The 26,784-nt window shown below is 48.8% G+C and overlaps 2 protein-coding genes across 5 annotated transcripts in view; both read left to right on the top strand.

The window, feature by feature from the left end:
- ULK2 (unc-51 like autophagy activating kinase 2) overlaps positions 1-16,554 on the top strand; it is a 67,108-nt gene extending 50,554 nt beyond the window's left edge. For all 3 annotated transcript variants that reach the window (XM_083715048.1, XM_083715050.1, XM_083715049.1), the window contains 13 exons: positions 1,010-1,147; positions 2,092-2,237; positions 3,290-3,370; positions 5,766-6,058; positions 6,711-6,931; positions 8,560-8,669; positions 9,437-9,589; positions 10,187-10,395; positions 11,391-11,569; positions 11,891-12,009; positions 12,531-12,688; positions 14,116-14,251; positions 14,439-16,554. In XM_083715048.1, the coding sequence (XP_083571174.1) occupies positions 1,010-1,147; positions 2,092-2,237; positions 3,290-3,370; positions 5,766-6,058; positions 6,711-6,931; positions 8,560-8,669; positions 9,437-9,589; positions 10,187-10,395; positions 11,391-11,569; positions 11,891-12,009; positions 12,531-12,688; positions 14,116-14,251; positions 14,439-14,506 (2,011 nt within the window). In that variant the 3' untranslated portion in view covers positions 14,507-16,554. The remainder of the gene's footprint in view (positions 1-1,009; positions 1,148-2,091; positions 2,238-3,289; positions 3,371-5,765; positions 6,059-6,710; positions 6,932-8,559; positions 8,670-9,436; positions 9,590-10,186; positions 10,396-11,390; positions 11,570-11,890; positions 12,010-12,530; positions 12,689-14,115; positions 14,252-14,438) is intronic.
- Positions 16,555-22,221: 5,667 nt separating this feature from the next.
- ALDH3A2 (aldehyde dehydrogenase 3 family member A2) overlaps positions 22,222-26,784 on the top strand; it is a 33,274-nt gene continuing 28,711 nt past the window's right edge. For both annotated transcript variants that reach the window (XM_083715182.1, XM_083715180.1), the window contains exon 1: positions 22,222-22,355. The gene's annotated coding sequence lies outside the window, so the exon portion shown is untranslated. The remainder of the gene's footprint in view (positions 22,356-26,784) is intronic.

Below are 26,784 nucleotides of genomic sequence, written 5' to 3'. Positions count from 1 at the left end.
TGGCTTTCAACTTGGATGGCTTTAAAAGGGGAGGAGAAGACTACCAATGGCTAGTAGCCACAATCTCTATGTTCCTCATCCATTATGCCTCTGAATACCAGTTCCTAGGAATCACAAGTGTGGAGAGAGTTACTGTTTGTGGGCTGCTGACTGGGGGCTTCTGTTTGGCCACTGTAAGAACAATGCTGGACTCGATGGGCCCCCTTTGGCCTGATCCAGTAACCAGGCTCTCTGTAGGTCTTCCCCCACATCTACCTTTCCCCAAAACGTTTTGGCACAAATCTGAGCTAGTGAACTTCAGGCATCCACTTCAGAGCATGGGCAGTGGCTGCCGCTGTGTGGCTCATTCCCAAGCATATCTTGACCTGTGTTTAGCTGAGCTGTTCTCAAGAGGCCAGCATCGACTGGCTGAGAAGTTTGCATGAACCACACATGCACCCACACAACAGCGTGCTTGGGTGATAATCTTTGGCTGGTTTATTGACTAGTTACATAAGCTGTTTTCTTGCTCCAAACCGTTCCCCGTATCGCCTGCCTTTTTGAGCCTTGAACAAACACAAGGCAACGCAGGCCAGCCATCCTTGCTCCTGAACTTCCTGTTCCCTCCCCACAGTGGATTTTCCTAGAATGACTTTGTTTTGAAACATTGGAAGTGGGTGGGGAGAGAGCGTCCTCCAGCCTCTCTGCCCGCATGCCTGCCTGTGGGAAGGAGGGGAGGGGAGGGGCCCACTGTGCAGCTGACCTGCTTTCCTCCGAGTTAAATGATTGATTTTTCCAGTCAAGTCTCCAGTCCCTGCTGGTTTGCACTCCAGCTCATTAGCAGAGGCTTGCTTGCCGCTGTCCAGAAACCGCAGCTATTTGGCGCACATGTAGACCCTGCCGGGAAACCCAGGCCCTTGTTCATTTGCCTCTCCCCCGAAGACCCACGTTAACTCTGGACAATGGTGCAGATTGAAAAGCGGCTCCTCTGCCACCCCTCATTCCCCCTCTCCTTCCCTCCCGCCTTCAGGCAGTGCCAGCCGTCGGTCTCCCCCCGCAGCGAGACGGCACCCATCCCGGTTCCCACTCAGCTACGCAATTACCAGCGCATTGAGCAGAACCTGACCTCGGCTGCCAGCCCTGTGTCAAACCCCCATGGGTCGCCCAGGTAAGAGAACTTTCTGTTTTTTCATATTTGCTTTGCCCGCCTTCACCAAAGGAAGATGTCTTGCCGGTAATTTTAAAAAACCACATACGTTGTTTCTTTGTTTGAATTGGGTTATATGGCTATAAGGCCATTGTACAGTGGTACCTCGGGTTACATATGCTTCAGGTTACATGCGTTTCAGGTTACAGACTCCGCTAACCCAGAAATATTACATCAGTCAGGTTAAGAATTTTGCTTCAGGATGAGAACAGAAATTGTGCGCTAGCGGCATGGCAGCAGCGGGAGGCCCCACTAGCTAAAGTGGTGCTTCAGGTTAAGAACAGTTTCAGGTTAAGAACGGACCTCTGGAACGAATTAAGTATTTAACCCGAGGTACCACTGTACATTTAAAGCACACACAGTGACACACAACCCTGCCCCAACCCTGGGAACTGTAGTTTAAGGGTGCTGGGGTTGTCGGTCTGTGAGGGATACATTACGGTTCTCTGTGGATTCCATGTTCTCTAAATATGCTTTAAACATACAGTGTGTTTACCTAACTTGATGGGCACATTGGAACTCTACAAGACCCAGCAGGATATTTGGTGGGAGCAACTGGAGGTTATGTTGCAGGAAAAAACATCCTAACGGTTGATGTGGAACAGTTTCTAAATAGTCAAATATGTCTGAAGTTGTTTAATGTTTGAAGAAGGGTTGGGAAGTCACTGTTGCTATTGTTCAAACAAAAGCTGAACATTCTGGGGTCGGGTTGGGAATGTGTCTCTGTTAAAGATTGTTAGTGACAGGCTGGCTGCTGCTGCTGATTTGATTTCTTACCCACTCATCTCCAGTTTGGCAAAGGCTGCCCTAGGGTGTCAAAAGACCCAGAGTAAAGAGGTGCACATATTGCAAACAGATCTCTCCCTGAAACTGGACACAAGTCTTCTTTTGGGTTTTGTTTGCAGATCCGCTGTGGTGAGGCGGTCGAACACCAGCCCCATGGGCTTCCTGAAGACCGGCTCCTGTTCCCCAGTGCCAGCCGATTCCGCGCAGGGCGTTGGGCGCAGGCTGTCCACGGGATCTTCCCGTCCGTACTCCCCTTCACCGCTCGGTAAGCGCATCGGCAGAGACACTTGAAAGGTGCAGTTTAGCACAAAAAGAGGTGGTTGCTTAAAGGCATTCTGCCTTTCTCAGAGATTCTCAGAGGTGGCTTTTGCGTGCACTTGATAGCAAAATCCTGTGCTCAGCAAGTAGCTCACCACTGCTGGAGGGGGGAAGGGTCTAATCTCTCTAATAATCAGGGCAAGCTTGAAATGCCTCAGGCCCCCACAAGCGCTATGCCAGAGATGAAACCCCAGCTCCACACTGGGGTACAGGATGCAACTAGTTTTGTGCTAGCTTTGGGATTGCACAGCACAAATGGATTTGTTGGTTGGAGGTCTTTACCTGGCCTTCCCTGTAAACTCCATGAGCAGGTTACAAGGATATAGCTGTCTGGTTATAAGAGAAATAAGACCAGTTGCAGTTACGAAATAAGGAGAGTGTGTGAAAACAAAAGACAGTTCCATCTATAAAACAATTAGTTCCATATATTAAAAACTGGGTTGTTGAAGTTTTGCTACAAGTAAACTTAATGTAACAGCATTAATGAATTTCAGTGGGTCTGCTCTGAGTAAGAGTAACAGTGGGTACAGCCCAATGCAAACATTTAAAAATAATTCCATACATATACACAGTTAAATAGTTCTGATGCAGATGCAAGCCGGGATAAAGACAATTGGAAGTCTGCTGTGACTGCAGTGACAACCGCAATCTCCTCACCAGCACCCTTTCACTTTAGCTCTGAGCTGGATAGTGTGAAACAGAGCAATGAGATTATAGTGAAAACAATCACAGAGTCTCCAAATAGTAAAATTAAGTTTGCCATCAGCTTTCATGGACCCGAGACTTGATGCATGAAGCATCATCCTAGAAGTTGCAGCTCATGTGATTACTGTTCAGAAAGCTGTGCCTCAGAGATCCTGTTTATAAATCACAATGAGGTGTTTTTAAAGGAGCAGCTGCTGATCAAGGGCACCTGTGATGTATTTGTTTAATGAAATGCTCCCTTGTTTTCTTTTTCTGGAAAATAATAATGGTGCATGCCCTTCCCTTCTCCAATAGTTGGCACCATCCCTGAGCAACTTGGGCACTGCTGTTGTGGGCAGCTGCAAGGGCACGACTCCCGGAGCCGGAACTCCTCAGGTGAGTGGCATCTCATCCCCTGTTCACTTACTTATTTTATGTCATTTATATACACTGCTTCATATTTCCGAGAACAATCTCCCAAGCGCTTTACAGCAGCCTAAGATCGTCACAAAGAGCCGGAACACAACCCCAGTCTTAAGACACAGCCTTCGGCCTGCTGCCTGGACATGCACATCCTGGGCAACTGTTAGCCCCATTCCAAGAACCCTAAGTCGCAAAGGTTTCTTGGTACCTTACTCAAGAAGCTCTTGGGCGCAAAGCAGTTGCTTGAAAGACTGGTAGAGATGAGCTCTTTTCTATAGATTTGGGAGCACTGCGTTCTGGTTATATGTACAAACATCACAGATCAAGGAGTCTTTGGGCATGAACCTGATAGTGCAATTTAATAGGATTTCCCTTGTAAGGTGTTTTTTGCTTCTCTTCCTAGTAACCCCATTTGGCTGGTCTCTCACGTTCCCATTTTACAGATGGGAGAAGAGATTGAGTCTCTCTCCACCAAGGCCTCTTGGGAACTGAAGCAGCTCTTGGTGATGCTTCCCTGGACTGTACCATTTGATGCTGCCATAGGGGGGGCGCTCACATCTGCTTGCTCTTTCACATGGGTTATTTATTTTATTTCATTAGCGGGGGCCAGAGCAGCCAGGTAGGGGGTTCCTCCTCACTTGCCTTCTGAAGCTGAACAGTAGAAGAAAAAAAAGGTTGTGTGTGAATCAGCCCCCGGTCTTGGTTAAAGCAAGACTAGCCCAGCCCCCTCCCGAGAAGCAAGCCCCAGCACCCCCTGGGGCTGACCTGATGTCTTGAGCAGCAGGAAAACTCTGTTGAAAGTTCTGCTGCAGAGCCAACAAACTGAAGGTTAACTCATTGAAAACAGCAGGGTTGGTTTTAATCCTCTCCCGATTTAGAGGCACAGATTTGGGTGGGGGCGGGGGGGGGATGCCTTTTTAAATGAAGGAAGGGAGGCAACCTCTGTTAGCTTTGTGGACAGGTCTTTGTTGGGTCAGCTTCCGTGGCTCTCTTTGTCCGGACGGGCAGGCACAATTGCACACGCGCAGAGCGGTTGCCTGCCAAGCGCTTGGCTTTTGTGTGGGGTGTGTGTGTGTGTATAGCACTGTTCAAGTACAGCTCCCTCCCAAGATGGAGGACAAGCAGCCAGCGCTGTGACCCCAGCTGACCTTCCCTGCGTCCTCAGTTCCCCCCCAGCTTTGATGTTCTACTGTAGGCTCTGCTCCCTCTCTCCCTCTCTCTCCCTCTCTAGTGGATTATGAAAGCGCTGGATTGTAAGCTTCCTCCTCCCCACCCCCTTTCCCAGGCTTTCAGTCCTTTGTGACTTCTGATGACAAAGGAAAAGCTTTCCATCCACTCAACCCAAGTGGATCTCCCCCGCTCTCCGCATGCGCATAAGGCCTTTGGGTTGATGGACAGTGGTGAATCTTTGGTTGGGAGCCATGACTTTTCAGAGAAATTTTGGACTCTGGGTACAACAAAGAGTGCAGTATCTATCATTGTGAGAGGAGATAAAGCAAAGGGTGGCATTCAACTTAAGTTCTGCTCAGAGTTGACCCCTTGAAACAAGTGGGTGTAGCTTAGTCATGCTCGTTAATTTCAGTGAGTAGTTGAATACCCCCCAAAATGACATCTGCTCCGTACGTTGGAAGCACATGGCTTCTCCCAAAAGATTTGTTTGTTAAAGGTGCTGGCAGTTGTAAGGAGGGAGCCCATAGCAGTTAAAGTGATGTAAATGTGCTTTAAATCTGAGGCAGTGGAATCTACCTCTTTAGGATAGTGGTGACAGCACGCCTAGTGGTAGTGTTCTGAGGGCGAGCAATTTTCAGGGGTACAATACACTGGCACAGTGTTTTACTCAAAGTAGACCTGTTGAAGTTAATGGACCTAACTCAGGCCTGTTCATTAATTTCAGTGGGTCTGTTCTGAGTAATGCCCAGTTGAACACCATGCAAAATCACATTCAAACCATACATGTAGAATACACAGTTCCCAGGATCCTTTCAGGGAAGTATATTTTTTAAGGGTGCTGGGAATTGTAGCTATGTGGGTGGCAAACCTGGTTGACCCCTTTAGTCTGGGGCTTTCTGTGTGCAAGGCAGGTGTGCTCTTTGACTGACCTATTCCCCCCCCCCCAAACAAATGGTTACCTTTGTCTGAATGTCAGCTGTTGAGGATCACAAGTGGGAAGAAAGTATCTGCCTTGCTTGTGGGCTTCCCACTGGGGCATGTGCGTGGCTGCTGTGAGAACAGGATGCTGGTGTAGATGGGCCTCTGGCTTGATCATGCATCCAGGGCTGGGTGAAGAAGTATTTCCTCTTGCCTTCATCTCTTCAGAGCTTTGAATCCCACCCAGATGGCCTTTTCCCACTTATTCCTCTTCCCCCAGGCTCCCCGGCACCACCGTCCCAGTCTCCGCAGTCTCTCCTGATGGCGGGTGCCCGTCTACAGAGCAGCCCGGCGACCCTGACGGACATTTACCAGAACAAGCAGAAGCTCCGGAAGCAGCACTCGGACCCTGTCTGCCCATCCTACGCGGGCTACAGCTACAGCCACTCTCCACAGGCAGCCCGGCCGGTCAGCCTGGGGACGTCACCCACGAAGCACGCAGGATCGTCGCCCCGGAGCTCAGACTGGCTCTTCAAAACGCCCCTGCCGACAATCATTGGCTCTCCCACAAAGGTGGGCGTTGGGACCTCTTCCACAGGGACAAGATTGGTAGGCTCTGGACTAGCGTAGAAATGCTGACTCCTTCTCAGAGAAATTGGGAGCAGGTTAAGGATCATGTGCTGTCTCCAGGGAATTAGTTTGTCTCCTCCCCCCCCCCCCTTAGCCTCTGCTTGCACAAGATCCCCTGGCTCCATTGCTTAACTGTGCTTAAATTGACATCTGTTGTTGACTCATCTGTTTTTTAAGTCATAGCCAACTCATTGTTGGACTCCCAAGGGCTGTATGCAATGCAGCTTCGCTGGCGCAAGGGGCTTCAATTTGAACAATGAAACCTCCTCTCCAGGCACCTTAAAACCAGCTCCATGGTGCTGGGGGACCCTCCAGAGCAGATTTGGGGTGGGAGTTGAGGAAACGGAAGTCCTGCTGCTATCAACTAGCTATCGTTACCACTGGCACTTGGAGTTAACGTCTGATGGGCTGCCATTTTACCCATCCCTGACTTGAAACCAGACACTTGAATGGCATTTGGGGGTGAGGGTGGGGTGTGACTCCAGGAAGAGAGGGAGGCTGCGGCTGATCTTCTTAAGCCTCAGCTGCCTCAAAATGATAAAGCCAGATGGGACCGAAACCCTGTGAGACTCACTTTTTTTATTTGACCTTCTAGACAACCGCTCCTTTCAAGATCCCAAAAACGCAAGCCTCCTCCAACTTGGTGGGCCTGGTCAGCCGCCAGGGACCATCGGACGCCCTGCTACTGCAGCAGGCAAAGGATGTGGGCGAGGCGAGAACGTTCCCCCACTTCCATTCAACACAGGGAAGCGACAGGCAGGCAGCGGAACAGCAGCAGCAGCAGCAGCATCACCGTGGCAAGACTCTGTTTGGCAGGTAGCAGCCGCAGCCTCCACCCTCCCTCCCTAAATGCTGTGCCTTAAACAACTTGGCCCCAGAGTGCCTTAACCTCCGTCCCCCACCCCCTTATGCTGCACCCCGGTCACTTTTGGTGGTCCCACTTGCGCCAAACTTTTGGCTGGCCTTTTCCACAGGTCGAGCGTTCACTGTGGCAGGCCCTGAAATCCTTGCTGGTAGAAGAGGCTTGCCAGGAGCTGTCCCTGCTCCATTTTGGATGGGTAAAAAACAAACCTGCTTTATCCAGGCCGGCCTTTTCAAACTGGAGATTATTTGCCCAACCAGCTTTTACTTAAGCGTTTGACATTTTAAAATTGTTTCTATTGAAATGACTGTGGGTTGTTTTTTTTAATCCCATGTACCTCCTTGTGCTATTTTTATACAACAGCGTGGGTTTCCAAGTAAATAAGTTTTTTAATTAAAAAAATCCATTGCCTGCAGGAAAAAGGGGGGCTCTTCAAGTCCCTTCGTGCCCCAAAACTGATGCCAAAGATGACTGTAGAGGCAGAGCTGTGGAGCAGAATTAAAAATCACCCATTTCACATCTTAGCTTTGCCAAGGAACGCAGCAGGCCCCCTTCACCTGTTCCTGCTCTCCTCTTGCCTGTTTGTGGCATATACAAGTGATGCCGAGTGGGTCCTATTTCCTCAGCTGACAAAACAGTTCTGCTTCTGCTGATTCTATAAGGGAGGCCTTGGCAAAGCACTGAACTTGTGCCACCCCAGAGCACTAGGGTTAAGCTTTCAGTGCAGCGCTCTTCCTTCCGCAGAAGCCACTGTGGAAATGGAACGGAAGCACCTGGTTGTTTCATTGGGCTTGCCCAGGGAAAGGTCCCAGCAGAACACGATCTCTGCAGTGTGTGGTTTAGACCACAGCATGTGGATCTGGTGTGTCCATGTGTGTAAATATAAGCCTCATTTCCTGGTGCGGCTTCTCCCCCTCCAGCACTCAAAAGTTCCCTCTTGTTTTGGACTTGCAAATCCATGTTTGTTTCTCCCTGCCTGCAAAGATGGGTGTAAATTACAAACGACCCTAAGCCCCATTTTGATCTGTTGTACAGTTGGTTTTCTTTCTCCCCCCCCTAGTTCTACTTGGTCTCCCCACCCCACTCCCGCAAAGTGGATCTTTAAACAGCTCTTTAGAGAACACTTTCCCCTCCTCTGCTATGCTCTGCTTGCCCCCCCCCCCTCCCAGGCTGGATGTACACACTATCTGACTTAACCACAGCACTGCATCGTGGGGAGTGGCTTCCTGAAGCCAGCACACCCCACCCTCTGTTTTAGTTTACATCAGACCTGCACAAAGTGAAGGCGATCTGCAGTGGGCTCCTTCCTATTATGGCCACAATGGGGCCAGGACTGGGGAAGAGAGGGTCAAGCCATGACCTATGTCTAGCAAACTGCATTTGGCATGGTGGATCACAGCTCATGCAGGCCTGCCATACATTGAGGATACTTAACTCGCGCCAGAGTCTGAGGTCAGCCACACACTAAAGCCAGGAGAAGCAAGTCACACCCCACCCTTGCCCAGCCCAGGCTTTGCCACTTTTCCCCCACCCCGCTGGATTTTGCCATTTCCCAAACGCATTGTGCTCTCTTTCTGCCTAGGTCTGTGAGCACCGGCAAGCTGTCAGATCAGCAAGCAAAAGCAGCTCTGGGAGGCCAGCTCTGTCAGGGCAGCACAGACAGCCTTAACACTGAGCGGCCAATGGATACAGGTAAGACAGCTGGTGGCTGGAGCTCTTGGTAGGGTGGAAGGCAAGGGAGAAATGGAGGAAGAATGACTGTTCAGTAGCTGCATGCAAGAGAGAGGGGGGGGGGGATAAAAAGCCTGTGAGTGTATATATTGAGTATACATATGCATACACTCCCTCCCACCTGTTTACCTGGTCATTCCCTTTATCACTCTCCCTATGACTCCCATTTTAATGGGGCTGCTTTAATCCTGTGTTTTACACACACCCCAGCCAGCTGCAGAGAGTGCCACAAATCCACCCAAGTGGACTCCAACCCACAAAAGCTTCATATTCAAGTTGCCCCCGAACTTTATGGCCACTGCATGACTGATAGCCAGGAGGAATCAAAAATGTAAATAACATGAAGGCATGGATTATCCATCGACCTTTGCGCTCACAAATGTTTTCCTCCCCCCCCCCCCCGAGTGAAAATCAAATTTTAGTAGGGCTGCCCAGATCCAGATTAAAGTTGTTCCTCTCCCCACCTCCCGACCAGATGGTCATTGGCCTTGCCTGGGTTAAGCCAAAAACCTCACAGGAAAAAGTGGGTTTCGAGGAAGGATCTGTATTGGGAGATAACCAGGGAGGTGGCAAGAGGGACAGCAGATACCCCTGAGGGAACCCAGGTAGGCTTCTAGGCCCCCCCCCCCGCCCTTCCCAGTGGCCATGTTTGGCTCCAGCTGTACTTGTACATTGTGTGTGAGGCATGTCCTCATGAGGACTAACGTGTCATCTCTTCCTCCCCCCAGCTCCACCGGGGGCCTGTGGCATCGCAGCAGTTCCTCCCTCCATGGGAGCCGGCGTGAGCTCGAGAGCCGTGATGTTTACCGTGGGGTCCCCTCCAAACAGCGCCACCCCTCCAACCTGCACCCACATGGTCCTCAGAGCTCGGACAACATCTGGTGAGTGGCATGGATGTTGCCTGTTTCTGGGGCCAGATTGTGCAGCAAGGCAGGGAGGTGGGAGTTCAGGAGAAGTTGGGGATCTTGGACTGTTACCCCAAAAAAAGGTTGCCATATTTCAAAAGGGGAAAATCTGGACAAAAAAGTGCTTGTTGTTTTTTTTGCCAAAGTTGTTGAGCTTTTTCTGGCGACCCTACCCCCTTTTTTTTTTTAAAGTATTCCAGGGCAAAAACCCTCTCAAAAGATAGGGGAGCCTTCTGTCTGTCTGCAGAAGTGCTTCAGCCCTTTCAATACTCCTCCCTTGACTGAATCACAGGAAGACCCTCAAGCATCTTTACTTAAACATTGATTTGCTCCAGGGCTTCTGAGAAAAAGTACGCTTGTGGTTGGGTGAAGAGTGAAAATCATTGCCACCACATGTCTGTAATTTTGTTCTACAGTTTGCTGTTCCCTGAATAATGCTGAGCTTTGGCAGGGACCTCGGCACCTCCTACTGTTTTTGCAGCTGATTTTCACTGGGGCAGGGGGCTCTGAGCTCAGCTGAAGTTGTTGGGCTGAAACAAGTGTGTTTCTTTCTCCCCTCCCCACCTTTTCCAGTCGGCTCCAACAGCTCTGGGGGGTCTCTGTGTTCTACCAGTGGCCGGGTCCTCATGGGCTCCCCTCCTGGTGTTTACATGGGATCCTCTCCCCCCGGAGCAGAGGCGGCTCCATGCCTGAAGTACATGCCTTATGGCACTTCACCTCCAAGCTTAGAGGGGTTTATCACCTTTGAGGCCCCAGAACTGCCGGAAGAGACTTTGATGGAGGTAAGGAACAGCGACAACTTAAGAGTGAGTATATGCGACTGTGTATTGGCCCCTGGCCTCTTAAGTGAGATGGGCGCACAACCCCAGAGTCTGTCAAGACTGGCCCGTACGGGCAGGGGTACCTTTACCTTTTTACCTTTATTGGGGCTGGGGTTTCTCCAGATGTTGCAGAGTCAATTGTCAGAGATGACTGGAGATGGGCTGCAGCTACAGCTGGAAGCCCACAGATGTCCCATCCCTGTTAAATAAATTAAACATACATTGTTAAAGCAGTTTAGGTTTTATAAGATAGTAGGTATTGCATCTATTTGAATTCCAACCCCCCAGTATTTCCATTCACACACACGTACATACACAGGAGAACCCATTTTTTTCTCTGCATTTTTTATGATGTTGTTCTTTTATTGATCAGTTGTCTCAGTGTGATGTACAATAAAGAAATGGAGAGGGGAAGAAATACTTGAAAACACACACAACACACACATAAGAGAGAGAGAGAGAGAGAGAGAGAGAGAGAGAGAGAGAGAGAGAATATGAATACAAAGTAGGCGCTCCTGGCAGAGTCCCCTTTCATCCCACTGGAGAAGCCCATTGGAACAAAAATGCATTGAAAGTGCAGGTAGTGGGCACTCTTGCATCTTGACAGAGTTGCTTTCCTGAATATTGACAGATAAAATTCATTTATGCTTTTGAAGGAGATTGTAACCGTGATGAGCCCTAAAGGCAAGGGCAGGGGGAGCCTGTGGCCCTCTAGACTTTGTTGGACTACATCTCCCATCAGCCCCAGCCAGCATGACCAGTGGCCAGGGATGGAGGGCTGTAGATTCTCCATGCCTGGTGTGTGTGTGTGTGTGTGTGTGTGTGTTTTGATCTTCCCAGGGAGAGAATTCCGTATAGCTGTGGGTGGCACTCTAGGGAAGGGGCTGTTTGGCGGTGGTGGGCTGCTAACTCCTTGATGTTAAGCGGGGCTCTCTCTGCTTCTTCCCTCCTGGCAGAGGGAGCACACAGACACCCTGCGCCACCTGAACTTGATGCTGGCCTTCACGGAGTGTGTCCTGGACCTGACCGCTGTCCGAAGCGGGAACCCTGAGCTCTGCTCCTCGGCGGTGTCTGTCTATCAGATCCAGGAGAGTGTGGTAGTGGATCAGATCAGCCAGCTGAGCAAAGACTGGGGGTAGGTACCCACCCACCAGACCCCAGGAGGCTGGTCTTTATTAAGATGCCCAGCGCCAGTGTGCCCAAGTCTTTATACCATCAAGAAGACATTTCCGTGTTGCCAATGAGCAATGTGGGGTTTTTTTGGGGGGTAGTCCTTCTGAGGCTGAGCTACGCAAGGCTATCTCTTCACGCCCCGCATGTGGCAATGGGCCAGCGCCCGAGCTGCTATTCTCTCCCTTGCTTTTTAATTCTTGCTGTGGACACACACACCCCAAAAGGGATTGGGAAAGTGGCAGCTCCTCTCCTAACAAAAGGCACCCATTTCTCTCTTCTCCAGGCAAGTTGAGCAGCTGGTCCTGTACATGAAAGCTGCCCAGTTGCTGGCGTCCTCCTTGCACCTAGCCAAAGCACAGATCAAGTCGGCGAAGCTGAACCTCTCCACCGCAGTGAAGCAAGGTGTGTGGGGCTGCCCCCAGGGCACAGAGCCCAGACCCTTGGTCCGTCTAGCTCAGTGGGGTCTGCAGTCAACCAGCAGCAGACACTCCAGGATCCCAGGTGGGGGGACATTCCCAGCCCTGCCTGGAGATACTGCAAGGGACAGAACCTGGGACTTTTCACAGGTCAAGTATCTGCTGCCTTTCAAGTCCCAGCTTCCGTCCCCAGTGGCACCTCCAGGGATGGCTAGGAAAGCACCCTTGCCTGAAACTCTGGAGAGCCGGTGCCAGTCAGAGCAGGCAGTTCTGAGCTCAATGGACCAGTGTTCTGGCTCGTAGAAGGCAACCTGCTAGGACCCAGAGGTGGCAGTGGAAGCTTCCTAGACCCAGTGAACAGGCCCAGGAGCTTGTCAAGGTCTGTAGGGCATCAGGGGCTTTGAATGGGTGGCAGCAAGGCCAAGGCAGCAGCATACGCCCTTCCGGCTGTGAGAGGAGCAGGCCAGCGCCCCCCTCCCTGTTTCACAGCTGCTTTCTTCCCTGCAGTGGTAAAAAACCTGAATGAGAGGTACAAGTTCTGCATCGCCATGTGCAAGAAGCTGACGGGAAAGCTGAACCGGTTCTTTTCGGACAAGCAGAGGTTCGTCGACGAAATCAACAGTGTCACGGCCGAGAAGCTCATCTACAGCTGTGCTGTGGAAATGGTAAAGGGGGTCGGTGGGTGGGGAGAAGGCTATGCAGCGGTGGTGGGTGGAGCCAGAGGCAAAAGGGGGTGGAGCAGTGAACACACGTCCCCTTGGTGCAGGAGGAGGCTGGTTTCTGCATTTGCTGTCTCTCTCACACCCTTCTATCCTCCACCCAGGCCAGTGGGAGGCATGATCAGACACTTTCCAGCCTTGCAAAAGCACTGAAGGGGGTTGCGAAGCAGGGCTGGGGCAAAAGGGCAGGTCCAGATAAAAAGTATCTTGGAGGGCTGCATTTGGCCCCTGTATCTGATCCCCCTGTGGGTAAAAGATAAGGAGGACTTTCAGGAGAAAAGAGCTTTTTTGTGGGTGGGTGGGTGGGTGGGGGTCCTGTCTGTGTCTGCCCCTCAGAGCTCCAGGGCTCAGCCTTCTTATCCACAAGCAAATCTCTCAGTGGATGTGGGATATAGAGAGAAGCCACCAACTATCATGGGAAACAGGATTCTGAATAAGTGAGCTTCTGGCACTCACTGAGAATCTTGCCACAGTCATGTTCAAAAGCCACATGTGGGCTCCCTCCTTGGCTTTGCCTTTCTGGGGAACATAAAAGCAGTGGGGGGGCCTTGCATTTCCATTGAAAGAGTAACACAAACAAATTAGGTGGCACTCTTGGGATTAATTAAACTGGGCTTTCTTTTTTCCATTCGTTAAGGCCTTCTTTGTATGTCTCAGAAGTTAACCCAAGGTGCCATTTCTGCATGTTGTCTGGCTAATACTTCGTCAGACTTAAACAGTCATTAGTTTTAATTCCCTGGGGTGTCACACACAGTCCCAGTTGTGGGAGACAGGGAAGCTTTTCTGGTAATGGTACCCTGGGTAACATGGTTGGAGGCTCAGGGAGAGACTCCCTGATGGTCTTGGGGCAAAATAGAAAGGTTCCGGGGTTTCCAAAAGATGCAGGAGCTTCAAACAAAGAGGAGGAGCGTTCACTCATTGCAAGATAAAAATCCACACAAGTTTTCCCAGTGTTCCTGTTCTTCCATTTAAAAAGATTGAGGGAAATATGAAAAGCTCTTTCCCCTCACCCAGTATTTTTTCTTGGGGGTTAACATTTCTAATGTTCTTACTTCCTGCCAATGATGTCAAGCGTGTGCCCCCCCCCCCCAATTGTATCATCTCAGCAGCTATGTGAGATAGGCTAAGCCGAGAGATTGGGAAAGGGGCACAAAGTTGCCCTTGGCAGGAGTGGGATTAGAACCAGGTCCTCAGTCACGTCCTTTACTACTCGACAGATAGCTTTCAGTAAACAGTCTTGAAGAAGTAACAAAACCAGGCTCCTTCCTGCAGTCTCTACATTGGGTGGAGGTTTCCTTCCGTGCAGGTCACTGCTTTGAGTGCCCCCTTTTTCTTAGGCCCTGGGTTTGATCAGTCTCTATATCCCATCTCAGGTGCAGGCAGCCGCCCTGGACGAGATGTTTCAGCAGACAGAAGACATTGCATACCGATACCACAAAGCGGCTCTGTTGCTGGAAGGCCTGGCAAAGATCATACAAGACCCGGTTGACATAGAAAACATTAACAAATGTAAGTCGGTTTGGCAGTGTGGGGCGTCCCCTTCGCAAAGTGTGGCTCCTTTCCTAGAATCTGGAGCAAGCTGTGTTGCTCTGAGCCTCGACAACCCAAAGAACCCCCTGTTGAGGTTTCAATACAAGTGCTTCTTGCAGGCTCGCCTGTGTCCACCTCTTTTTAACACGTTCTCCTTTGCTTTCAGATAAAGCGAGTATTGAACGCAGGCTCTCGGCCCTTTGCTGCAGCGCAGTGGCTGTTTACGAGCAGTAGGCGAGTCGCCCGGGACCACTTGGCAGATTGTTCCGCTACAGCCAAATCGCCCCCTTTGCCCCTGTCGCAGCAGGAGGGCAGGTTTTTACATTTCTGTGGGTTTTCTACCAAAGAGAAAGGAGAAATGTGGTTGATTCGCAGAGGGAAGAAACCCTGAACTATCTCGGAGGAGACTTGCCTTATGACTTAAATCTTACGCACCCCACCCCACCTTTCACTGAGCAGCCAGGTTCAAAAGGCTCGTCTTTCCATTCCCAGCAGAACCTTGCCACAAAGCCTCGGTTGGGGACAGCAGATTGGCGTATTATTATGATTTCTTATGAAAGGATGGAGCAAAGATTGGGACTTCCGTCTTTGGGCAAGGTCCAGAATCGCAGGCTCTTCCTGCTCAGGGAGCTGCAGGGCTGGAAGAGATTTCTTTTTGGAACAAGACCCTGGGAGGAAGCTGAGAACAGTGTTAACTGCAAACCTGTTTCTTGTGGCGCTTTTGAGGCTGTTGCTGGATTTGGACCTGAGCTTGTGTCTTGTAAATAGCACTTCTTCAAGCCCATCAGGCATAAGAAGAAACAGCACCTTTTGGAAAAAGACGAGGAGAAATGATGGACCTGGGTGAGGGTGGGGTCTTCTTTTTTTTATTTTACTTTTGAGGGAGATCCATTTGGAATCCCTGAAACCAGTTTGAGCAGTTATCGTGGATATAAAAGCTTGATGGTTTTTGTCTTCTTCCTGAATATCCTGGCCCAAAATACTTTATATTGCACTAATTTACTAAAAAAAAGGAAAAACTATACTCTTCCGGGGGGGGGGGGGGCTTTTTTTTTTTTTTTAAAGCAGAAAAGGCACAACAAACTTGCTGGAGCAGGTTAGAGGAAACCATTCGATTTCACTGTATGCTTTTCGAGGGGGAAAAACCACCACCCATCCCGAAATCATCAGAAAAGAAAAGAAAAAACACTTTCCGAAATTTCAAATGTAGCGTCTTAGGAGACTTTCAGGCAAAGCTGTACATAACCTGTCTTCAGGAGGACTTTTCCCTTTTTTTTTATATACCCGTTCATCTAATACTTGAGTAACTTGGCCACAACTCCGGAGCATTTCGGTGGCGTTGCGAATTCTTCCCCACTTCCCCCTCCCATTTATACAAGTTTGGTTGCTTAGTTCTGTTGTAGCATGTGGAACTTGTGTGATACTGCCTGTATTTATCGGTAGGTATTCCCCTTAATCCTGTCCCGCCCGCCCTTTCATATCAGAGGAGGCGTGCTGCAGTTTCAGTCTGTTCCTTTAAAACTGCCCAAAGGGTTCTCGGACACACGCAGTGCTAGGACTCTGCGTGTTGTGGTGGCATGGACTTTCCTCCCCTTACAGTAGCAGAAGAGCATTAAAAAATCAGGGTGGCTTTTGAGGACACACTGACACTTCCTACGGCTGCTTCCCTCCCCATTTTCAGACATGCCTTCGGGTGGCTTTTGTGAATTCGTTATCTAGGCAACTTAGTTTCTCTGGAAATGACCCCTCTTCATTTTGAGAGTTGGCTTGTTGTTTTTTTAAAAATAAGAAAATTATCATCACGTGGACACTTGAACACACCCCATTCTTCAGAACGAAATCATTTGGAACCTTCTTTTTGTACTAGCCAGGCCTTCTCGGCAGGGAGGTCGTTGACATTCAGACACCATCTGTTTCCATGAACTGATGACCGCGTATATGTGTGTGTATGGGTGGGTCTCCTTTCCCCCCCACCCTTGTTTTTATTTTCTTTGACAACGTAATGTACTGTTTACCTTATTTATCTGTATGAGAAATTCCAGCAGTTAATTTGAAAGTTTTTTCTTTTCTTTTTAATTTATATGACATTTGTATTTTTAGGTCTTTAATACTGTGTTTCTACTACCTCTTCTTTGTAACTGCATGCATTTATTCTTGACTCCCCGTAGCGTAATAACTGAAAAACAAAAACAAAATCCTGTTGCATAATTTTTATTATGGCCTGTATAAATGTATATTAAGGTTAAAAACAAAACAAAAAAATAAACTGATACTCCGAAGTGTTTTTATGGTACAGCTTGACACTTTAAAGATTTTGTAGTCACCAGCATAACGAACCCAGTGCAGTGCTGTCAAGAACATAGGGTGGTGGTCATGTTTTACTCAAGAGTAGACCCACTGGAATTAAGAAACTTAAAATGTGTTCTGTTTCGCCAGGCCCATTTGATGGCTGAAGTTCTGTCCCTGGCAACCCTGAAATTAGTAGTTTGAGAACAAATTATTGTTCTTCAGAAGGTAGTTTTCTTAGAAGTTATTACCGTTATTATTTATTGAATTTACATCCTCCCTTCCCAGGGAGGTGAACAGAGAAACAGTTTAAAAGCAAGGTGAAAACAATTAAAGCATTCTAAAAGCGATGACTGTTAAAACCATTATTCCGTTCAGTTAACATGGGGGTGGTATTGCAATCATATTAGTTCAGATGTGTTTGCTGCCCTGGGCTTCTTGGAGGAAAGTGCAGAGTATACATCCAGTAAGTAACAGAACAGAGTTGGACCCATTGATTCCAGTGGGTCTCCTCTTTAGTAAAACTTGATGGGACGCAGGTGGCGCTGTGGGTTAAAGCCTCAGCGCCTAGGACTTGCCGATCGAAAGGTTGGCGGTTCGAATCCCTGCGGCGGGGTGCGCTCCCGCTGCTCGGTCCCAGCGCCTGCCAACCTAGCAGTTCGAAAGCACCTCCGGGTGCAAGTAGATAAATAGGGACCGCTCACCAGCGGGAAGGTAAACGGCGTTTCCGTGTGCGGCTCTGGCTCGCCAGAGCAGCGATGTCACGCTGGCCACGTGACCCGGAAGTGTCTCCGGACAGCGCTGGCCCCTGGCCTCTTGAGTGAGATGGGCGCACAACCCCAGAGTCTGTCAAGACTGGCCCGTACGGGCAGGGGTACCTTTACCTTTACTTTACCTAGCTGTATACCACCCATAGGAAGGTGCTTTGCACAGAATCAGACCATCTAGCTTGATACTGCTTACACTGGCTGGCAGCAGCACTCTAGGATTTCAGGCAGTGCATCTCTCCCCACCCTAGTGAACCTGGAACCTTCTGCATGCAAAGTAATTCACTTTGCCACTAGGCCACAGCTCTTCCCTGTGGGAGGAAGGAGCAAAGGCACTGGAGATTCCAGTAAACTGCAGTTCCAGGAATATGTCTGCAGATTTGGATCCCATTGTGGACAGGTGAGTGGTCAGTCAGAACTATTGCTTATGGAGCAGAAGGTGCTCGGTTGCAGATGATGATGATGATTTACTGGTCCTTCGCCCTAAGGTCCCGGAGCAGGTTGCAACATTAAAAGAGATCCAGCACAGAGGGCCTTCTGGTGGTTTCCTCGCTGTGAGAAGTAAGGTTACAGGGAACCAGGCAGAGGGCCTTATCGGTAGTGGCACCCGCCCTGTGGAACGCCCTCCCACCAGATGTCAAGGCAATAAACAACTATTTTACTTTTAAAAGACAACTGAAGGCGGCCTTGTTTAGGGAAGTTTTTAATGTCTGATGCTGTATTGTTTCTGATATTTGGTTGGAAGCTGCCTGCAGTGGCTGGGGAGACCCAGTCAGATGGGCAGGGTATAAATAATACATCATCATCATCATCATCATCATCATTATTATTATTATTATTATTATTATTATTATTATTTAAAAAAACACTGTTAAGAACTTTAAAACAAGGAATTAAGGTGAGGGTCCTGAGAATGTACATCTTGGCTCTCGGAAGCCCTCATTTACACCATGCAGGACACGCCACAAGGAGTGCCTTCTACGAGGGCACCTCCCTCGGGTCAATGTTAACACCCAGAAGGGTCCATGTAAGGAAGGAGGCAGTCTTTTGGGTATTTGGGTCTTCTAATGCTTTAAGAACTGGCAAACAACATCGCTGTTTTAAATTGAATCACTTGAGATCTGAAGGGAACCCCAGCAAGGAGACTGGTTCCTGCTGCTGCTGCTGCTGCTGCAGCCCTGCATAGAGTGAATGCAATAACGCAACCTGCAAATTGGCAGAGCTTCGGAGTTCAGTGGCCAGGCCATCTACTGTTGAACCCCCAAGCTGCAATCTTGCTCCTACCAGGGGAGTGCAATCCTGCCCAGGGCAGGTTGCTTCCCCACCTCCCAGATTTTGAGTTGAGGCAGGGTGGTAATTTATTTTTGGAGGAGGGTGGTAGCTCAGAGAACAATTGCTTTAATTGCAGAGGGGTCCCACGTTCATTTCTTGACTTCTCCGGTTTTAAAAGGATCAGGGAAGAAAACAAAGGGAAGACCCTGCCAAGGTGTGCTACTCTTCTGTTGCATCAAGAGCAGTTGGTCAAATTACAGTGAGCCATCCGTCATGGATGCTTCAGTTGAGATCCCAGCTTTGTTTCGGGGTTGGTCTAGACAGCCCTCGGGGTCCCTTCCAGTTCTATATTCAAGGTGACTTCCCTGCCTGAGACCAGATAACAGTTAAGGCAGATAGTGGTGGAATATGTGGAATTAAGTAGCCTGGGCCTGACTTCGTACAAAAAATACTCCCCTGACGCTGCATCTCCCTTGTGATATGAACGAACCTTGGCATCCGGCAAAGGGCGCCGTGCAGCTGCATGCATAAAAGCATGCAGAGTTGCGCCAGCACACCTCTCCAGCGAGGTGCCTGTTGTTTCTCCGTGCACTGAGTGTTAATGGAAATTTGTGCTCCGCAAGGTGGCGCCAGCAAGCTGCTGTCCTTTTGCTCCCTTGTTCCCTCTTATAGCTGGGCAAGCAAAATCAACGCCTGTCGTCTGGAGGGTTGGCGGCGCATGCCCAGAGACGCAGAGCCTTTTATGTGCCAACGCCACCTCTTGAGGCAGTAGCATAAGAACACAAGAATGTGGCCCATTTACCTTGAGTGCAGCAGCATCAACACCTGCAGATTCTGGCATTCTTCCGAGGCATACTTTCTCTGGCGTGGCAGTGAGGTTGTGGAAGCGCCCCAGCTCACGGGTGGACTGTTGCTTTGCATGCAGAAGGTCCAAGATTTGATCTCCAGTTAAAGATTATTTACAGAAATACTGTAAAATTAAGGAGCGTTAGAAAAAAGGTGGAATAAAGCTATATGGCTTTGGCAGAAATGTTAGAAGGAACTAGGTATAGATAGATTGTTAATGCATTAAAAGGGAAAAAAACTAGGTTACAATATGTTAAAATTAACTATAAGACAGAAAATAGATGAAGATGGAAAGGACTTGCTGAAATAGTTAATTGAAGTGGAATACAAAAAGGGAGGCGTTGAGGAAGGCAATGAAACAAGTGTATGAAAGTTAAGATCAAAAATATTGGAAGTGTTTTTAATTGGTTTTGTTTTGTTTTGTTAATTTAATGTTTTATGTAGTGTTTTTGTTTTTGTTTCTGTTTTTCAATGTTTAACTTTTCTTTTTTCCTTTTGTAATTTCCAAAATCTTAATAAATATTATTTTTTTAAAAAAAGATTTGATCTTCAGGCCTGACCCCTGGAGAGCTGCTGCTGGTCAGTGTAGCTGACACTGTGCTAGATGGAACAATGAACTGACTCTGTGTTAAGACAGCTTTCTAACCAAATCACCCCTTTGTTCCCAACCATGAGGACTAAAAGCTTGTATTTTTAGAGAACGAGCTGTAGGTCAGTGATAAAGGGCAGCTCCCTGTGCATGCATGATTGTTGCTTTCGGGAAACAATGGTCTATAATCTTGCCCTTGGAAGATTGCCCATTTAGGAGATCTGACCTTTGATCTTGAGAAAGGATCTCTACTCTTAATGGAGAGTATTAAGAGCACTATCTGAATACCCAGCAGAGTTGGCAATCCTGTCTGTGGAATTATTTGGCTGGAAACTATTAAGCGCTTGCTGAAGGGCAGAGAGGAGGAGTTGACTGCAAACGGGAGCCAAAGGGAAACTGGCAACTCAAGCTGTTTTTGAAATTACACCTTTGTGGGAAACGATTCTGGCAGAAGATGAATCCCAAAGCCTTAAAGGCACCTGCTGCCCAAGGGCGGGGGAGCATTTCTCAATATTTGCTAGGCCTGACTGGGAGAGTTGGTTTGCCTTACTGAAATCCCTCTGTACCTTAAGCCGGAATCAAATATAAGTGGCAAAGGAATTTCATTGTGGCAAAGTCCTTTTAACTCTACTGACCCTCCTTTGATCAGGTGAGAGCCAGAAGAGTGTTGGGAATTCTTGGCTTCAAAGTGCAGAGATAAATTGCAGCTCAAGTTTGGCCAGAGGCACCCACCCACAGAACAGGAATTCCTTCGCGCCAGGCAAAAGCACCACTGGTAAGGCTGGTATGGAGCAGGGCTAACCGCAGCCTAGGGAAAGCACTGAGGGCCAGGCAAAGGCGTCTGAAGGGCCACGTGAGAATTAAGGTGGCTTAAGGTAAAGGGACCCCTGACCATTAGGTCCAGTCGTGGCCGACTCTGGGGTTGCGGCGCTCATCTTGCTTTACTGGCCGAGGGAGCCGGCGTACAGCTTCCGGGTCATGTGGCCAGCCTGACTGAGCCGCTTCTGGCGAGCCAGAGCAGCGCACGGAAACGCCGTTTACCTTCCACCCGCGTCCCTATTATTAAGGTGGCTTACCAGTCGCTTATTCAACACTTGTTCTTACAGTAACAAACAATATGAAACAAAGCTTTGTCTGAAGGGAGGGGGCAAATTCACAGCCATGAGTACGAATAATATGGAGTACCCGAAAACCTTATTTCGAGGTGCCAGGGGCATGTGGAGTTGAGTTCCTTTTACTCAGACTGAGCAAGCAATGTTCACTTTAAGGAATCAGGCAAAGTCTGCTTTGGTCTTGAGATTTTTGTACATTAAACAGTACTAAAGGACTCGGAGCATCTGCTTGGCATGCAGAAGGTCCCAGGTTTGATCCCCAGCATCTCCAGGGGAAAGACTCCCTGTCTGAAACCCTGGAGAGCTGCTGCTGCCGCTGCCAGCCAGTGTAGGCAATACTGGCCTAGATGGAGCAGTGGTCTGACTCAGAAAAAAGCTTCCTAACTCAGGCTCTGACCTTTATGTCACTGCAGAGGGGGGAACACTCCAGCACGGACCAAGTGGGAAATGGATAATGGGACTGGTCTGGTGTAGTGGTTAGAGTGCCAAACTAGGCCCCGCGGGACCTAGGCCCTCTCCCCTCCTGTTGTTTTCCAACCACTAGTATTCAGAAGAATCACTGTGTCTGTTTCTGGAGGAAGAACATACCCGTCATGACTAGTATCTGCTGAAAGATAAGTCTTTATCCTCCACCAATCGGTCTAATTCTCTCTTAAAGCTACATCTTGTGGCAGTGAGTTCCACAGTTGAACTGTGTGGAGAACGACTTTCTTTTCTCTTGCCCCAAATCTCCCAACATTCGGCTTCCTTGGGTCCCACACGTTCTAGCGTTACCAGAGAGGAAGAAGAAAATCCGCATTCTCCAAGACTGGACATAATTTGTTAAACTCCTGTCATATCACCTCTCTTGAGGTGTGGGGATTCGGCTGCCCCCTTAACTTTAGGACGAACTTTTCAGCCAGGAAACCCCCCAAAGCAGGTGGCAGGCAGGAATGTGCGTCTTCTGGGTGCCAGAATTGACAACGGCTGTACCCATTTCCCCAACACTGGGGAGAAAAACGAGTTGCCCTCGTTTTCTTTTTTCCCATGCATGCTGTTTTAATGAGAATACGGTACAGATGTCAGTCCTGGGCTCGCATCCAAATTTCCTACAGTGGGAGGGCTGAGGCTTTTCTTTCAAGGCTGGTGTCAGGGGTGGAGGAACTAGGTCTGTTTTCTACGGACTGGTACACAACCCAGCCGAGCCCTTAAAAGTAGCTCTTGCCTGAAAGGTAACCTTCATCTCTCTTTGCAAATGTTAAAATTAAGGGTTTTTTGCCTGGATAAACCAGGGAAAGTGTTGCTGCTCGTGTGGTTTGTGGGTCGTTTTGCAAGGGCGAGGAAGTGTGATTTTTAAGGGGGAATCTCGTCAGATTTATTTTTCTTGCAGTGGTTGCCTGGGTGGAAAATTCTTTCCACTTTGCAAAGCTGGGTTTCGGGTTTGGTTTTGTATTTTTTTTTTTAATCAAAATATAAAGGGAGGGCGGATCTGAGAGAGGAACCTTGGGTCGGAAGAGATTTCTGTTGACTTTGTTTTTGTTTAGAAAGCCAAAACTCAGAGCCAAGAAAAAGGGAGAGAATTGCTATGTGAAGAAACAAGGGTGTTTCTTATGCCAAGATTGGGCCTTCCAGAAATGGCTGGGTCAGCAGAGCAGCTACTTTGCATGCCAAAGGTCCCGGGTTCAAAAGTCAGGGTGGGCATGTGCCCCTTCCGGAAACCCTGGTCAGCTGCTACCAGTCAGTGTGGGCTGTATGGAGCTAGATGGACCAATGATCCAACTCAGTTTAAGGCAGCTTCCTGGGTTCCTGTTTAATTCAACCATGAGGACTGGGATCTTGTTTTATTTGTAGAGGAAGGGCTGTAACGCAGTGGTTGAGCACCTGCCCTGCCCAGGTTCAATCCCTGGTGTCTCCAGCTCGGACTGGGGATGCCCCCTTCTCTGAAATCCTGGAGAGCTGCTGCCAGTCAGTGCAGGCAGTACTGAGCTGCAATGGTCCCTATCCATTCTTTCCCAGAACTCGAAGCAAGCACCCCACTGCCTTCGCTGGAAATGGGCTCCTGCACTGGGATTGAGCCCCATTGTACCCAGTGGCAGTTACTCCTGAGTAAAAAGGCCCAGGAGTGTGCTATTACGCCGTTGGGGGGAAAGAAGGCTGCGTAGCTGGGGGAGCAGGGAGGGGCAGATGCCCCCCTCTAAATAAATAAAAATACATAGCAAACGGTGGTTCTGCTCCCCCAACAAAAATCCTGGCTACGCCCATGGTAAGCGGCAAGATTTACTCCTGAGTAGGCATCCCTACTCAGGGATCCTGAGTAGGGATCCCAGGGACGTGGGTGGCGCTGTGGGTTAAACCACAGAGCCTAGGACTTGCCGATCAGAAGGTCGGCGGTTCGAATCCCCGCGACGGGGTGAGCTCCCGTTGCTCAGTCCCTGCTCCTGCCCACCTAGCAGTTCGAAAGCACGTCAGAGTGCAAGTAGATAAATAGGTACCACTCCTGCGGGAAGGTAAACAGCGTTTCTGTGTGCTGCTCTGGTTCACCAGAAGTGGCTTAGTCCTGCTGGCCACATGACGCCGGCTCCCTCAGCCAGTAAAGCGAGATGAGCGCCGCAACCCCAGAATCGTCCGCGACTGGACCTAATGGTCAGGGGTCCCTTTACCTTTACCTTTAGGCATCTCTAGGCTTGCAAAGTTCAGCTGCTACCCTTTGCCCCCATAAACAGGGAATCAATCAGGTCATCTGAGCACGGTATCATTTTTTTGCTGCATCCTCAGGATCTGGACTGTTTCTGGAACAGAGAGTTTACACCCCAGATCTTGCCAGACCCATCATTCCTAAATTGGGGGGGGGGGTGCGCTGGGTGGAAGCTGGAGTCTTAACAGCATCTGGAGGGCCATTGCTGTACTCCCAGCAGCAAAATTGCTAGTAAATTTGTTGAGGAACCAAGGTTTGCCTTCCTCTTGTGTGGCTTGGCTCGCTTACGTGAGATAACAGACCTTTTGAGCATAGTATTTTGGTTGCTTTCTGTGGACCAGGGTAGTGGGTGGGTGACGTTGTATATTTTGCTGTTTCTTCCTTGCAGCTTTCCCAATTTTATCTGTGAAGCTACGTGGATGTTTGCATTTCTTAAAATGGCTTTAAAAAGAAATTAAGAATGTTCTCCTGGGGTATTGAAAATTGCCAAAAATTCCAAAGCGCTTGAAAGAGTAAAAGTGTGGGTCTGTCAGACTGCTGCCCCCCGCCCAATAAAGCGGCAGGGCAGCTGGGGAATGATTTGTGAAGGATCGGGGCCCGCATGGCCTCCCTAGACAGGCTGGTCTCCCCCAGAAGGAAGGCAATGGATACACTGAGCCACAAAGCTACATAGAAGGCCCTTTGAGAGCTTCCATTAATACGAGAAATTCGAAGGGTTAATGATGTGATGATCCAGTGCGTGTTTTTTTCCTTGCTGGATACCAAAGCAGGCCCCATTCCAGACTGTGTTATCAAGGAAATAATACGAGCAAAGGTTAGCGAGTCTAATCAGATGGCCTAATCAGATGGCCGATACTCTTCTTGGCGTTCCCAATCCGCCAACCATATTATCTGGCTGTTTGTTACCTTTGACCATGGATATTTGCCACATTGGTCATCCATTAGCTGGGGTGATTTTATTTTTAATTTGGTGGGTGTGGCGCATAAAGTATTGATTGCATATACAGGGGCAAGTTGCTTACATGTGAAGAGATGTACAAAAAGGGTGTTGTTACCGGGAAAATCCAAGGGCTCCCTTGGACAAAAACAAAGACACCAACCAGGATAACTTGGAGCAAAACAGCAGCCTGTAGGCTTGGCCTTTATTGAACTGTTGCAACAGGGTGCTCCCCTCACTTGCAGGAGAGAGGAAGGACCCAGAAAAATGGCGCACAAGGCCTTATAAAGACTTTTGAAATTGCCACCCTGTAGATCAAGACCACCCCCAGAAACATCATACATACATCACAGAAGAGGTGTAACCTAAGACCACCCCTCAGATACATACATCACAGAAAGGAGGGGTTGAGGGAGGAGTTGTGGTGGTAACCTGAGTGTCCTGTCACCTGGCTGGTTCCCCCTTTCCCCCTCCCCATGAGTACTTTCCAGGTGACAGAGGGGAGTTTGCAGTTTCCTGCCCCCAGAGGGAAGAGCTGATTATTGTCCTTTGTTCCAGTCCGTGCTGAATCCACTCCCATATACAAGTTCTTTGTGATCTTGATGGTCTTCTGTACTAGGACCATCAGGGTTGGCATAGCAACTGGGCAGGGCTCCTGTGGATGTACAAGGTTTATGGCTGCCCTGTATCAAACCTTCCCCATTCTGTAGTCCTTCCTTCATGGAGTAAATAAAAGTGGAACAGTGCAAATCTGATGTATGGTTGATTTTCTATGAATTTATAACAGAAGCGTAGCGTATGTAGTGTGTGTGCTTGTGTGTGAAGTTTGTACAAACTGAATGATTGGGGGGGGGGGGTTCCTGCTACAGTGTGAAACTGTATAGTCAGGAAAACCTGCTTACTTAGATTACTATCCGCTGATTCAGATGATTATTCTGCATTAAGAATGCGTTTGTGCAGGAAAAACTCAGCCTTGGCCACAAACACCTTGTTCTTGCTGCCGAAGCAGACATTTAGCCCTGACAACACAGACATGCTTTTTTCCTTGTGAGAATGTGACTTAATTTTTACATACTGGTAAAGCAAAGGCGAGGGGGTGCTTCTCTCGAAGCCTGCTTAATTTACAGTCCAGTGAAGTCAACTTTTGTTCGAGTAAAAACTGCCCTGAACATCCACAACGCAGGCCACAGTTCAACAGGTGTGGCTTCTCCTGTGATAAGAATTTTGAGGTCTTAGATACATGGTAATGTTCATAAATGTACCAACCAAGCACGTACATAGATCAGCACAGGAAGACCGACCTGGAACCATTTTGATTCCTAAACTCAAGAGCCAGTGTGGTGTAGTGGTTAAGAGCAGTAGTCTCGTAATCTGGGGAACCGGGTTCGATTCCCTGCTCCTCCACATGCAGCTGCTGGGTGACCTTGGGCCAGTCACACTTCTCTGAAGTCTCTCAGCCCCACTCACCTCACAGAGTGTTTGTTGTGGGGGAGGAAGGGAAAGGAGAATGTTTGCTGCTTTGAGACTCCTGAAGGGGAGTGAAAGGCGGGATATCAAATCCAAACTCTTCTAAACTGAGCAAATGTTTTCCCTGTGGGGTGGAGGGGGTCAGGGAGCCTTCCCATTGTCTCCGGAATTGCTTAATGAGCATCTTAATGGGTCAAAACAAAAAAATTCCTTCCAGTAGCACCTTAAAGACCAACTAAGTTAGTTCTTGGTATGAGCTTTTGTGTGCATGCACACTTCTTCAGAGGTGAAGGAATTTTTTTGTTTTGACTATGGCAGACCAACACGGCTACCTATCTGCATCTTAATGGGTGTCAGACTATCAGGAAAGGCAATCAGGAAAGGCAATCAGATAACCTGGCAAACAGGAAAAACAACATTCAAATTTCTGTTTTAGACCGCCTTTTCTGTGATGTGTGTATGATGTTTCTGGGGGTGGTCTTGATCTACAGGGTGTCAATTTCAAAAGTCTTTATAAGGCCTTGCAGGTCATTGTTCTGGGTCCTCCTCCTTTCCTGCGTGT

The sequence above is a fragment of the Podarcis gaigeae genome, assembly GCF_964106915.1.
Source record: "Podarcis gaigeae genome assembly, chromosome: 15".
NCBI lineage: Eukaryota > Metazoa > Chordata > Lepidosauria > Squamata > Lacertidae > Podarcis > Podarcis gaigeae.
This window is presented reverse-complemented; position numbering and strand designations above follow the sequence as displayed.